We start from the raw sequence: 14869 nt of genomic DNA, 5'->3' as shown, positions 1-14869 counted from the left end.
GCTCACAAAAAATGTATATAGTCATACCACGGGTTACAAATGCTGCGGGTTGTGCGTTTTCCGGTTGCGGACTGCACCGAACCCGGAAGTACCCAGGTTACTTTTGGGTTTCTGCACTCGCACATGCGCATAAGTGCAAAATGATGTCACACGCATGCGCAGAAGCGACGAATTGTGTCACACAGGTGCGCAGACACGGCGCTTCAGGCTGTGAACGCTGCGGGTTGCGAACGTGCCTCCCACGCGGATCACGCTCGCAACCCACGGTATGAGTGTGCATTATTCAAAGCTGAATATAAAAAGTTGCATATCAGGAGAAATTATTAAGAAATTATTATTATTATTATTATTATTAATAATAATTAATAAATTAATAATAAAATGATAATATTCTATTGGGAGCCAGATGGGGGAAACCCAGCCAGATGAACGGGGTATAAATAATAAATTATTGTTGTTGTTATTACTATTATGGGCCTAACCAGTAAGCAATTTGTCTTTTCAAAACCTCAACAAATGCAGTAACTGAGAATTTACATTTTTTCTTTACTGCCTTTTAAAGCACACACATCAACCGAAAGAGAATGCAATGGCAGAGCATGTCATTTTAGGCGGTGAAAGCTCAAGTTTGCAAATTTCTTCCGTGAGCGGTCTTAAAAACGTGGTTTAGGGTGTGAGGGAATTCAAACCTGCTATTATTTTTGTGATCAGACAGTATTTAGTTTGGTAAATCTAGGTTTGATTTAAAAAGCACATACACTGCTCTTGGACAAACCAAATAATGCTTAGTTTACCTTCTGAAAATGCTGGGTCATGATAAATAAACAAACAAGCAAACAAATAAATAATGTAGAATATAACTGCAAGTACTTGGGCAATCACTGATTTCTGTGCAATTTTACAAACAGTTTACTTGCCAATCAAAACTAAATTATGTTAATTTAACCAAAGTATCTTTTGAATTCCCAAGTCATGTTATAACCTTTTTAGCACCCCTCATTTTTGGAATTTGAAAGTTGAAAATTTCAACCTTCCCAAATGCAAAAGATTCCTTACTCTTGATTGCCCAAGCAAATAGTTCAAAAACAAAATGTCATGAAGATTTTTAAAAAACCAACTATCATACAACCAAGGACTTCTGGTGCTTTCTGTTCTTTCCACTGAATGAACACACTCCTTTTTTTCAATAATTTATGTTAAAATGTGCACATAACAAAATACAAACCAAAACAAAAATGAAGTTTGCAGGTTTCTTTCTAGGGATCTCTTAAACATTCTGAAACAAACATCACAAGACGCCAAATGCTTTTACCTCAGCGATGAGAACAGCCTCCCAATGCAGCTTTGCAGAGGAAGCAGAATAAGGAGAACAGCCATTCCCGCAAGACACGAGGGGCCAATCTCAAGCCAAAGAAGAGCCGTTACGGCTATCGCTTGAAGGGGTCCGGCCCATAAGAAATGCAAAAAAATAGTCACCTGCAGAAATAGAAACACACAAATTTACTGAAAGCAGCCATTAGAACCGAGTGTGACAGTCGCAGGTGTACTTCACATATTTTAGCAGCAATGGCAAATTCCCTTACACAATCATACATGGGTTCAGAGATGTCTGTGACCAGTGTTTTTTTTGGGGGGGGGCACGAGCAGAGGTACGCATACCCCTAAACATTTTGTGAATCTTTGTAATTTTGTCCATTTACTGCATTTATTTTTCCTGATTTGAACTATAAAATGGTGATGTTCCTGAGTCAAAAGGAGAGTACCCCTAAACATTTTTTTAGGGGGGGGGAGCACTGCCTGTGTGACTCATGGAGAAAATTCTACATGAATGAGAAATAAAGATGTAGATGGGGCTGAAAGAAAACAAAGCCACTTCTAGTTCGCATGCGGATATTTGCAGGTCCACCTGAACCAAAGCAGAAATTCTGGAGGCAGCAGTTTGTGTGTGTCTGTATGCAAACTAGCCTGCAGGCAAACAATTACAGTATTTCAATCATCTTCAACAACAGCTTTATTGTACTACCCTTGACAATTTACAGATAAAATTTCCATTACAGAATGTTACAAAACACCACAAAGAATCTTTCCATCTTTGAATTCTGTATATAGAATTTTAAATCAGAAGAGAAAAACCATTACCTTCCCCAAACAATTCAAAAAGAATGTCGATGTGACAGGAACATATCTGTGTCTTTCAAATTCATTATAAATTCAAATTCATTATGTATTTTGTGGTTTTATATCTTGATTTTATTCTGTGAACTGCCCTGAGACCCCCAGGTATAGGGCGGTATATAAATTCAATAAATAATAAATAATAATAATAACAACTGAAAGGAGAAAGGAGAAGTGCTTCCTCCAGATTGATGTTTGCTCCGATTTAGCACCATGGGTAATAAGCAGGACAAGGAGAAAGCCTTTGGACCCATGCAAATAAAAATAATAAAAATAAAAGAAAGCATTTTCAAAAAAGGAACAGAGAGCATATTTAAATATGGACCCATGATTTCTAGGCATGGCGCAAACAGAAGTGTGGACAAGCCCTCACAGTGAGCCATTCTTCAGAAGAGAGTTCACCACATAAAAGAACAAGGTGCTAACAGCACCACTAGAGTTGGGTGCTCAATGCTGTCATGACACTGGGTCAAGTTCTCCCCTTTTTTAAGGGAAATTCCCTTATGCTGAATAGGCTTCCTCGCGAGAAAAGGGAAAACTTGACAACTATGTACTGGGTAAAGGTAAAGGTACCCCTGACCATTAGGTCCAGTTGCGGACGACTCTAGGGTTGCGGCGCTCATCAGGCTCTATAGGCCGAGGGAGCCGGCATTTGTCCGCAGACAGCTTCCGGGTCATGTGGCCAGCATGACTAAGCCGCTTCTGGCAAACCAGAGCTGCACATGGAAACGCTGTTTACCTTGCCGCCGGAGCGGTACCTATTTATCTACTTGCACTTGACGTGCTTTTGAACAGCTAGGTGGGCAGGAGCTGGGAACCGAACAACGGGAGCTCATCCCATCGCGGGGATTCGAACTGCCCCCCTTCCGATCAGCAAGCCCTAGGCTCTGTTGTTTAGACCTCAACACTGGGGTGCTTCAGGTTAAATCGTGATGGGTGGCTTACTATGAACATGTCGATGACTCCCGATTTACTCATTCCTCCTAGAGTATGGAATAAACCACAATCCCTGGATCAGTAAACCTGATTGTGGCTTGTTTTCCCCGAAGCAAACCAGTATCTGAATTATACTGGGCCTTACCTGATCAAATTTATTCACATCATTTGATAGAAGATTTACAATCTGGCCCGTTGTAGTCTTTGACATTGCTGTATTGCTCAGACGAAGTGCCTAAAGAAAGAAAGAAGAGAGAGAGAGAGAGAGAGAGAGAGAGAGAGAGAGAGAGAGAGAGAGAGAGAGAGAGAGAGAGAGAAGTCTAATTTCTCTAGTTGCATTGTAGGGTATTTTGTTCACAATATTTTCCAGACTCAGTTTGTTAACTATGTAAGGTTACTATTCAAGAAGATGTTTGATGCAAATTTTAGAGCTGTATGAATCAAGTATCTTCTTCTGTGGCCGTGTAAGAAGTCAGGGCTACACCAAAGGCTCATATCCCCCATCCCACCAAATCATGTTTTTGGACCAAAAACATGATTCGGATTTGGGTACGTGATAACTGAGGACAAAGACAGCTGGAGAAGAAAGACGATGCTTTCTCCATCTGCCACATGGGTGATCCGAACCAGCTGAATCTCAATGGCTCTCGATCTGCAGGTTGGGGGGGAATGATTTGGCTGGGCCTCAGCCTTCAACTTTGGCTCAGTTCTGCTTAAGCTCTTGGCATAAGTTCTTCCCAACACTGTAATGACATAATATGTGAAATCGCAACATCACCACTGCAGTTATTCCCCCCATTCTAAGCAACTGCAGTATATTAGTACAGTCATACCTTGGTTCTCAAACGGAATCCATTCCGTTCGGCTTCCGAAAACGTTCGAAAACCAAGGTGCTGCTTCCAATTGGCTGCAGGAGCTTCCTGCTCTCAACTGGAAGCCGCGGAAGCCACGTCAGGTGTTTGGCTTCCCAAAAAAGTTCACAAACCGGAACACTCACTTCCGGGTTTGCAGCGTTCGGGAGCCAAAACGTTCGAGTCACAAGGCATTTGAAAACCAAGGTACGACTATATGGTTAATTAAGTAACGTAGTCATACTAATTCATCATAGGCTCTGACCAGGAACAAAATCATCGGGGGGGTCATAGTGGATAGATAGCTTGAAGCAAATGTTTTAGAATCCATCTTTTCCATAGCTCCATCTTAGGAAAAGTACGGGGGGGGGGGAGCTGCCAATATTGTGGTAAAGGTAAAGGACCCCTGACAGTTAAGTCCAGTTGTGAATGACTCTGGGGTTGCGGCGCTCATCTCGCTTTACAGGCTGAGGGAGCCAGTGTTTGTCCGCAGACAGTTTTTCCAGGTCATGTGGCCAGCATGACTAAGCCGCTTCTGGTGAAACCAGAGCAGCGCACGGGAACGCCATTTACCTTCTTGCCAGAGCGGTACCTATTTATCTACTTGCACTTGACGTGCTTTCGAACTGCTAGGTTGGCTGGAGCTGGGTCCGAACAATGGGAGCTCACCCCGTCGCAGGGATTTGAACCGCCGACCTTCCAATCGGCAAGCCCTAGGCTCTATGGTTTAGACCACAGTGCCACCCACGTCCCTAATATTGTGGTACTGTTATACAAATCTATGGTGTAAACCACACTTGGAAGACTATGTACAGCTCTGGTCACTTCATCAAAAAAAAGGAAATCGTAGTGTTGGAAAGGGTCCAGAAATAGCAACCAAGATGATCAAGGGGATGAAGCAAGTCCCCTGTGAGGAAAGGTTGCAACATTTGAGACTTCTTAGTTTAGAGCAGGGTGGATTTGATTTAAATCAAATTAAATCAAATGTATCCATGTTTGTTAACTGATGTGGCTAAACAATTAAAAAACAAAACTTAGAATGAGTTTCAGCACACATTAAAAACTTAAAACAAAGCCTTATTTCCTGCTGAATAGCGTTTGGACTATAATGCAACTTAAATAGATCTTTAGAAATAGATCTTTAGATCTTAAATCATTAGAAAGATTTTTACTCCAAAAGCATTTTATTTTAAAAACCAGATTTAATTTTTTATATATAAAAAACCTGATTTATTTATTTTAAAAGCAATGATTTTTATCCACCCTGGTTTAGAGAAAAGGTGAGGAAGGAGAGGGGATATGGTAGAGGTGTCAAAAATTCTATCTGGTGGGGAGAAAGCAGACAGAGAAATGTCTCACATAGCCCATAGTACTAGAACTCCAGTAAAGATGGAAGATTCAGTACTGTCAAAAGAAACTACTTCTTCACACAGTTGAACTACGGAACTCACTCCCACAAGAGATAGTGATGACCACCAACTTGGGATGGCTTACAAGGGCATTTTGCCAAATTCCTGGAAGCTGACACTATCAATTGCTACTAGCCATGATAGCCCACTGTCAGAGGCAATATACCTCTGATATCTGGTGGGTAACCCCGAGAATACTGAACTAGATAAGGCTCTGGCTTATCAAGCAAGCTCTTTTGTCCTTATAAAGGATTTCTGTGGAAGAAGAAGAAGAAGAAGAAGAAGAAGAAGAAGAAGAAGAAGAAGAAGGAGGAGGAGGAGGAGGAGGAGGAGGAGGAGGAGGAGGAGGAGGAGGAGGAGGAGGAGGAGGAGGAGGAGGAGGAGGGAGGAGGGGAGGAGGAGGAGGAGGAGGAGGAGGAGGAGGAGGAGGAGGAGGAGGAGGAGGAGGAGGAGGAGGAGGAAGTAAAGGACTGGGAATGAAGCCAGCTTCTCTTCCTGTACCTCTCACATGACAATACTGGCAACATTTTAAGGTACAGAGCTTCTTATTGTGCATATCTATGCCGTAGCGCATTGTCAGGACCTTCTACTGAGGAACACCTTGTACTCAACAGTCCTTGACTTCCAGGCCAACCATGGAAGCCAATCTATGTACAGTACACAATTCACTGTGTCCATATCCTGGTCTTTAGAGGTTTCTAAGCAAAACACCACCAAACAGTGATGTGCTTTATAAATCAGCATCATTCCTCCAACTCATCCTGTCAACACTACTTTGTACAAACATTTTGAAAGTGAGACAACGTGACTCACAAGGACAAACCTATATATTTCAAATGACACAATTCAAAACTAAAACCAATTCCAACCTCAAACGACACATAACAATGCCTCTCACAAGTTACTTTAAACCATGGTCAAGAACAGGGGTCCCCAAACTAATGCCCGGGGGCCGGATGCGGCCCAATCGCCGCCTAAATCTGGCCCGCGGACGGTCTGGGAATCAGCATGTTTTTACATGAGTAGAATGTGTCCTTTTATTTAAAATGCATCTCTGGGTTAATTGTGGGGCATAGGAAATCATTCATATATTTTTTTTCAAAATATAGTCCAGCCCCCCACAAGGTCTGAGGGACAGTGGACCGGCCCCCTGCTGGAAAAGTTTGCTGACCCCCTGGTCAAGAAGATTAACCACGGTTTAGTGGTGAGCACACAGTGTGCCGGTGGAAGTGGAGAAATTTGCAACCACTTTACTCCTCACAAACACACTCACACACACACTTTGACAAAGACCAATGCTTAGTGTGTTCCAGGACTTCTGCAATGTTGGGAGATCAAGCAGAAAAAAATAATTGCATTACTAAAAATAAAGAGATAAGATCACAACACAAGCCAATTTGTCTTTTCCTCACCAAACTGGTTTTTACTCTCCACAAGCAGTGTTCGATGTAAAGGCTATTTTATTAAATCCCATAACAGACTTGAGTTATCTCATCTAGAATGGCAAATTAATACCTCAGAGATATGTTTATGTACAAGAAAGCCATGTGCTTACTCCATTACAACATAACTCCTAAGGGATAATTTCCCAGGTATCAGCAAATGCACTAAAAACAAATGCAGCTTTACCAAGACGACTAGAGACACAGCTCTCTCACACACATATATGCATACACTATGGTTACAAGCAAGCACAGACAGACACGTGCACACACACACACACACACACACACAGAGAGAGAGAGAGAGAGAGAGAGAGAGAGAGAGAGAGAGAAGAGAGAGAAGAGAGAGAGGCCTAAGTTGCTAGCTAGCTGCACCTTAGATGAATCATTATAAACTGGTTCCATGGGGAGAGCATCTCCCTCCATAGATCACAGCAATGCCTAGGTAAACAGCTGAATTTTACCCTGCTTCAGGGCTCATAAAAAGGACCAAAGTCCTGGCCCCCTTCAAGACCAGTTAGCGAAACTACTAGAAAATGGGTGGGTCCAGTTCCAATCCATGCCAATTTCCCATGTTTTCATTCATAAGTGTGTGTTCTTTGCCAAGTGTGTTCCATCTCTTTGCCAAAAAAAAGCATGCTATTTTAATTCAGTCCTAGATCTTTAGCAATATCTCTGTCCCTTATAAGGTACAACCTTATAAGATCTACAAGCGATCAGTTCAGACAAGAGCGATCGGTCCGTCAGTCAGCAACCTGCTAGGTGGGGCATGAAAGAGAAAAAGAATTGCCCTAGCCACTTCTGGTCCTGGCCATTGCTGTTTTAACTGACAGAGCAACCCCAAGAGAATGCAGCCATTAACAGGGAAAAGAAAATGTATTCCACCCATGTGGGCTGGGCAATATTTGGTTTTCAACACCAATATACCACCACCTAAACACTGCAATACATTGATATATCATAATGTCTGAAATAAGGATGGAATTATGTAGAGGCATTGGCTGGCTTTGCCGATTTTCCCACATTCTGATTTTTGCATAGCACACACACACACACACCATGATTCATGATATATTGCCAGGTCAAAAATTATGAAACCGATATCACAATATGGACTTCAAACCAGTTTTGGACGATATATCGATATATCACCCAGCCCTACCCATGTCTTCTATTGCAAAGACAGGAGGATATTTTTTGTCAGAGACATTTGAGGTGGGAAGTGAAAGCTCCAGTTCCTGAGTTCAAGGGCAAGAATGAAAACAAAATTTAGGCCTGCCATGTTACAAACAAGCCTCTGGAAACTGATTTACTACTACCCTGGGTTTGTATTTCATTCTCCCATCAGTCCACATTCCTGGACCTCGACAGTTAAATATTTCTTCTTAGCCTCTTTTGGTATGTTCCTGTAAAGGTCTAGGAGTGCGTATAATGGCTGCCAAGGCCTCTCCTGCTTGCAGTGTTTTGCTTCGAAAAGTCAGCCCTCACAGCCTCATCTCTGAACAAAGATCCAGTGCAGAATAAGTCAAAACAAAACCTAATCACAATCCAAATATTATCCATGGATTTTTTCCCCCCTCCCTGTTCCTAATGCTATCAACTTCAAGCATATGTTTTAAAAGGGAGTTGCTTCAGCATATGCAAAGTCAGGCAAGACCCCACATATTTAAGCGTCCTGTTTATTGAGATAAAGGAAATTATATTACCCACCTTGCGATAAATCATGTGGCACATGGCCACTCTAAGCTTCATGCCCGCACGTTGTACGTGATAAAAATACAAGTGGTGAGAGATGGCCAAAACCAGCGTACACACAGACAAGGCAGCTGCGGAGCCATAGGCGTATTTCAAGGCAACATCCGAGCCGCTGTTTTCAAAATAAGCAATAATCATTCCCAGAAATATTGGCTGGATTAATTTGAGTGTTTCCTAGAGAGTGGGGAGAAAAGCGGGGGTGGGGGAGAGGCTTTTAAGAAACACAGCAGAATCATAATACAGTCATACCTCATGTTGCGTCCACTTCAGGTTACGTCTTTTCAGCTTGCGAACGTGGCAAACTCGGAAGTGTTTACTTCTGGGTTTCGGCGCGTGCGCATGCGCAGAAGCGCTCTATCACACTTTGCCCATGCGCAGAAGCACCGCTCTGATTGCGGACTTTTTGGGGTGTGAATGGCACCCTGGAACAGATCGTGTCCGCAACCAGAGGTGCCACTGTAGCGAAATCTTCCTCTAGAAGATTGAACTTGCTTCAAAAGTAGAATCACCTTAACCAGCAAACATCAAACCACCTTAGTCCACTGTTTCATAGATAGAAGAACATGTTCCTTCACATTATGGGGATTATTTTTTACCTTCCTACGCCCGTCAGTTGCATCTAAGCTTTGCTACGTGCTTAGACACAATGGTGTAGTTGAAGAGCGCGAGTCAGACTGTGGGAAAAAGATGCTTACCTGGAAAATTCATAGCAATGCCAGGATTTGAACCTGGAATTTTCAGGTTCATAGCGCAATCTGTTTGCTGTGGTGCTACACTAGCTTTCTGAAAGCAATCTGTCTAGGAGCCCTCATCTGTCCACAGCCTACCAAAAATGACATGATCAGTTGTCTCTTGGAGAGTACAGGCTATAAAGGGAATATATTACACATCGGAAATGAATCTCCCACTACTCCTACCTGGGTGCTGTGGCGAAATGTGGGACAACATCGGCATACTCTCAGCACTATGACTGCTGCATTTGAAGTCACCGGGCACATCCGCACTATAGGTTTAAAGCACTATGATAGCACTTTAAACAGCTATGGCTCCCCTCCCCAAAAGAATTCTGGGAGTTGTGGTTTATTACAGGCGCTGAGAATTGTTAGGAGACACCTATTCCCCTCACACAGCTACAGTTCCCAGAGTTCCCTATGAAGGGGGTCTGGTTGCTAAAACCACTCTGCTCTGGAATGGGGGGGGGTGTCTCCTAACAACTCTCAGCATCCTTGACAAACTGCAGCCACCAGAAGCCGTGGTTTAAATTGGGATCGTAGCACTTTAAAGGTATTGTGTGAATGTGGCACTTCCTAGAGAGGAATCAAACTGAGGAGCCAAACTGAAGTCAGTTGAGCCTACAGCTTTGCCTGAAGGCAGAAAACAGCTTAAATTTGTGCCGCTAAACCCAAAATACACAGAGGAGTACTGCTTGCGGCTAGTATCTCTAGCCCATTTGTTGTCTTCCGCATTTAAAGAGAAAGCTGCAAGGGTATCGATGTTCGGAAAGGGGAGGTGGGATTTCAGCACGTGGAGGCTTGAGGGAAGGGGAGAGGAAGAGAACAGGACCACCACACCGAATTCTGCCTTGCAAATCAGCTCAGCTGGTCAGAGCGTGGTGCTGATCCTGCCCAGGTCGCAGGTTCGATCCCTGTTATTCCTGCATTGCGGGGGGGGGGGGGGTGCACTACCAGTAAATGACCCTCATAGTCCCTTCCAACTCTATGATTCCTATGATCTTATAGCGCATCTCTTTCATTGCATTACCTCAATCAGCGTGAAAAATCCCAGAAGCAGATAAGATTTCCAGTAGCAAAGTATAATTGCCTTTGTTAAATGTGGCACCCTCGCTTCCTTTTTTGCCTTTTGCACTTCTCTGTCCCAGTACCTATAAAATAAAACATGAGTGAAGGATGCTGAAGGGGAGGGGGGCGGAGAGAGAGAGAGAGAGAAAGGAAGGAAGGAAGGAAGGAAGGAAGGAAGGAAGGAAGGGAGAAGTATCAGTCCACAGAATGATCACTTTCATGCATCTACTGTACAGAAACACAAGATGAACTGTGATAAGTTGCTGGGAAAGAGAGAGGCCTTCTCTTGCCAGTTGTTTGCTTTTCCTGCAAGTCAGTTGCTTGCTTTTCCTGCAAGGACAAGTTGACCCTATAAACAGGCACAGGTCAGATTAAGCCCGCACTTACAAACTTATTGATTGAGAGAGCTATCAAAATGGTTACAGTACTTTCCGCAACACAGAGAAAGCCAGAAATCAGTTTAAATGCAATCCAAGGCAATTCTGATACTTGAGCCATCGAAAAACCTGTCTTCCTCTCAAAAACTGGGATATCAAGTCTTGCCTCATAAGAACTCCAATATACAGTGGTACCTCTGCTTACGAATTTAATGCATTCCGAACGCACATTTGTAAGTCGAATCCCATAGGAATGCATTGGGAGAAAAAATTCGTAAGTCGAAGCAACCCTATCTAAAAATTCGTAAGTAGAACAAATCCTATCTAAACCGCATCCAAGATGGCGGACGGAGCTCCGTTCGTAAGTAGAAACATTCGTAAGTAGAGTTATTCGTAAGTAGAGGTACCACTGCACAAGCACACCAAGCAGAGCAGAAAGCTGGTACTATAGGGTTTCTCCTCTCATACATTTCAAAAATCCTTGACCTGGGGAAGAGGCAGATTGATGCATGCTGTGTAAGAATTTTAAAAAATCCAAATACAATCACTGATATTCTGTCATCTACTTACCACTGCAACCCCTCCCCAAGCACCTTAGAGGAATCTTCGGTGAGTACCTGAAACATATCATCCTCGTCTAGTTTCCTTTTATGACCGGTAACAAATAAAGGATTCAGCCACCTGTTTAAATGATTAAAAAATTGCTTTATATGTCAATTTCCCTCACTCTCTGACACACACACCTGTTAAAGGACTAAGGCTTACATGATTATAAAAGCAGGAATTCAGTATACAGAGCATGATATGGATGGATCAGTGGCTCCCAAACCTTTTGACAATTAACTGCAGATTTATTCAAAATCCAATTAAAACCATTTACCTTAATTAATTCAACAAAACTGACAAACTTGATCCAGCGACACCAGCTTTTCAAAGTATCATGGCAATTATTGCTCCAAATATTCTGGATCAAGTGACTTTTCTTCTTTAAGCTCTCAAAGTTCTTCAACTTGTTCAAGGTGCTCATCTGAACTACCCAGATGTTTAACACAGAATCAATCACAGTCGGCCCATCATTTGAAAAATACAGTCAAACCTCGGTTGTTGAACACAATCCATTCCGGAAGCCCATTCGGCTTCCGAAAATGTTTCGACAACCAAGGCACGGCTTCCGATTGGTTGCAGGAGCTTCCTGCATTCCGTATCGGACGTTCAGCTTCCAAAAAACATTCGAAAACTGGAGCATTTAATTCCGGGTTTTCGATGTTCAAGAGCCAAAACGTTTCAAAACAGAGGCATCCGGGCACCGAGGTTTGACTGCATGACTTTAGAGCAGGGGTCCCCCAACTTACCTGGCTTTGGGCCGGTGCCCGCAGCGCCGATCACGCAGTGGGCCAGAGGGCGGGGGAGTGCGCGGGCACGCGCCGTGCTCATGCGCACACGCTATTTCCGGCGCACTTCCAGGTCGGAAAAGTGCAGGAAATAGCTTGTGCGCATGCACACGGGCCTTCTCTGACCCAGAAGTGCGCTGGAAATGATGCTTGCGCATGCACACAAGCTATTTCCAGCGCTTTTCCGACCCGGAAGTGGGCAGCTGCGCTGCACCAGTAAGAGCGGGCAGCAGCAGCGGGCAGTGTTGCAGGCCGCATAAATCAAACTCGCGGCCTGCATCCGGCCCGCGGGCCGTAGTTTGGGGAAGCCTGCTTTAGAGCCATCTTGTTCCAAAACGGCATTCTGTTTTGGCGACTGTAACTTTGATTTTAAGGAGCCATTTGACATCCAGCTTATATACCCAGAGTAGCTGGGAAAACCCAGCCAGATGGGTGGGGTATAAATAATAAATTATTATTATTATTATTATTATTATTATTATTATTATTATTATTCCTGTGTTTCTAACATGAGCCTCAGCCATCTTCACTTGGTTGTAAAAGTAGTCAAAAGCCAGCTGCCAAATGCACCTGGTGCCTGGCTAATTTCGAACACAGCTCCATACCTTTAAAACACATCCCCACCAAAAAAAACCACAATTGTGGGAACTGTAGTTTGTTAAGGGTGCAGGGTAAGTTACATTTCCCAGGATTGGGGGTGGGGGCAACACTTTAATGGTATGGTATCTACACTGCCTAACACATTAAGCAAACAAAAGGCAAAAAAGGGGAGAGCTTTGATGTCACAAGCAGGTTTCTTAAGGATAGTATTTCTTGGCAACTTTGCTCTTGTTCTCCCAACCTGCATTGACCCTGAGGGCAAGGCAAGCTGAGGGTGAAGGGGAAGCGTTTTTTCCCCCAGTTCTGTGAAACTCTTTGTCGTCTAAAGCCCCTCTGCCCCAGCGCCCTTTGGACTTTCAATTGCTTTGCAAAGGACTTAACCACCACGGAAGTCCTTTGTCGTTCATTAATCAGCGGTGCTTTAATGCTTTCTCCTATTCAAGGCTGAGAAAAATGAGATTTTTAAGTCCTTGCTCCCCAATGTAGCCAAGCCCTTCAAGTAGGATGTCATTTTTTCCAAGGGCAGCAATGATTTCCCCGTCCTCAAGACTGGCCACATTATATGCATGTACCATTTTTTTAAAAAAAGGAAATAGGCAGGGCAGCGAGTCCGCTCTTAAACAGAAATGATCCCCCAGGCTTTTTTCAGCTTGGCTCCTCCTGCTAAACATAAACTTGTGGGACTTCGCCAAGCCAGACATCTGCTGACTGGGCACGTGGAGCTCTTTGTACAGAGCTCTGTGTGCTTATCACAAAACTCTAAAGGAAACAAAGCAGGTTGATATTTACACTAAAGGAAGGTTTCCTACAGCCTCATTCACCTGGAGAAAGAGATGTGAGGGCCCCAAATGGGAGGGGGGGGGGAATGGAAAAAATATTTTATTTCGTTTTTCAAAAAGAGAGATGTTTAAGACAAGGTTATTGCTTAGTTAAACCTTAGCTATGAAGGTTTTTAGGTAGCCAATCTACAGCATTGGAGAACGAAGTACTATTTCAGAGGAACCATGCAAAGGATTGCTCTGTGCAGCTTGAAACTACGCCAAAGAGCAGAATTTTATATGTGACGTTAAAAATCAGAGGTGGGGAATCTGGATCTGGTGGAGAGGTCAGATCCTTATCTCCAAGCACCCTTGCAGTTCAAAGTTTGACAGGTGGGCAGGGTCACCCACCTGGCAATCACCCGATGCCACAAAGACATCAGGTGCCCCGGCTTGCCCATGAGGTTTGAAATCAAACCGCCTGGTCAAGAGAGTATGCAATGCTTCCCAAGCACTTACTGAAACTTTCCCTGAAGCAGTTCCCAACTAGCACCGGCAATCCTGCCAAGCTTCATTTGTCCAAGCCCCACCTTTACCTGTTCCACACGTGACATCATGCTTGCCCCCCACGGATATGTTAGGTGTGCGTGCCTTGGCTGAAACAACCTTGCTGGCCAAACAGTTTGGTTTGGATTGATTTATTACGTTATACAGGGGTACCTCGGTGTTTGAACGTAACCCATTCCGGAAGACTGTTTTGAGTTCTGAAACATTCAAAATCTGAAAACTCCATAGCCGACAGCTAGGCCCCAGAATCTCGTACTCAGCTAAAGCCGTGTGGCATGTTCGACTTTCGAGGCGCGTTTGAAAACCTAAGCATTTACTTCCGGGTTTACGGCGTTCGAAAACTGAAATGCTCATCAATGGAGACGTTCGAAAACCGAGGTACCACTGTGTTTCTATGCTGCTTTTTGTTCAAATGAATTCTCTAGCAGCACAACCTACAGGTCACTCCTAGAGATTTCCAAGAACTTGTGCTTTTCCCTCGCAAGTCTCTTCCAAAAGCAGCAGGGTGGCCAGTAACACCAGTGGTGGGGACCCGGTGGTCTGCTTTTAGCCACAGCCAGAGGCCAGAAATGATGGGAAATACACCTGGGCATCAACTGATGTTGTACGTACACAATGGGTTGTCTAGAAAGACAGCTCCACCTTCATTTCTTCCCTCCCCTCACCTTACGAGTCATTTTGAGTGCTACATCAGGAAGGCCAGGGAGATAAGGAGATCACTATCTCCATGTATTGCCCCAGTTGACAAATTCACAGAATACCTTGACAAAGACCGGGTAAAGATCTAGGTGGATGACACCTGCACACTG

At 43.7% G+C, this 14869-nt stretch overlaps 1 protein-coding gene across 2 annotated transcripts in view; it reads right to left on the bottom strand.

Moving 5' to 3' along the window:
* The window catches only part of ABCC4 (ATP binding cassette subfamily C member 4), a 146492-nt gene that overhangs the window by 122151 nt on the left and 9472 nt on the right, over positions 1-14869 (bottom strand). The window contains exons 2-6 of one of the 2 annotated variants that reach the window (XM_035114283.2): positions 11315-11425; positions 10330-10450; positions 8524-8742; positions 3257-3346; positions 1313-1476 (exon numbers count right to left, since the gene is read on the bottom strand). In XM_035114283.2, the coding sequence (XP_034970174.1) occupies positions 1313-1476; positions 3257-3346; positions 8524-8742; positions 10330-10450; positions 11315-11425 (705 nt within the window). The remainder of the gene's footprint in view (positions 1-1312; positions 1477-3256; positions 3347-8523; positions 8743-10329; positions 10451-11314; positions 11426-14869) is intronic. The other variant, XM_035114284.2, reaches the window with a different exon arrangement.

Source organism: Zootoca vivipara, chromosome 4 (assembly GCF_963506605.1).
Source record: "Zootoca vivipara chromosome 4, rZooViv1.1, whole genome shotgun sequence".
NCBI classification, from domain to species: domain Eukaryota; kingdom Metazoa; phylum Chordata; class Lepidosauria; order Squamata; family Lacertidae; genus Zootoca; species Zootoca vivipara.
This window is presented reverse-complemented; position numbering and strand designations above follow the sequence as displayed.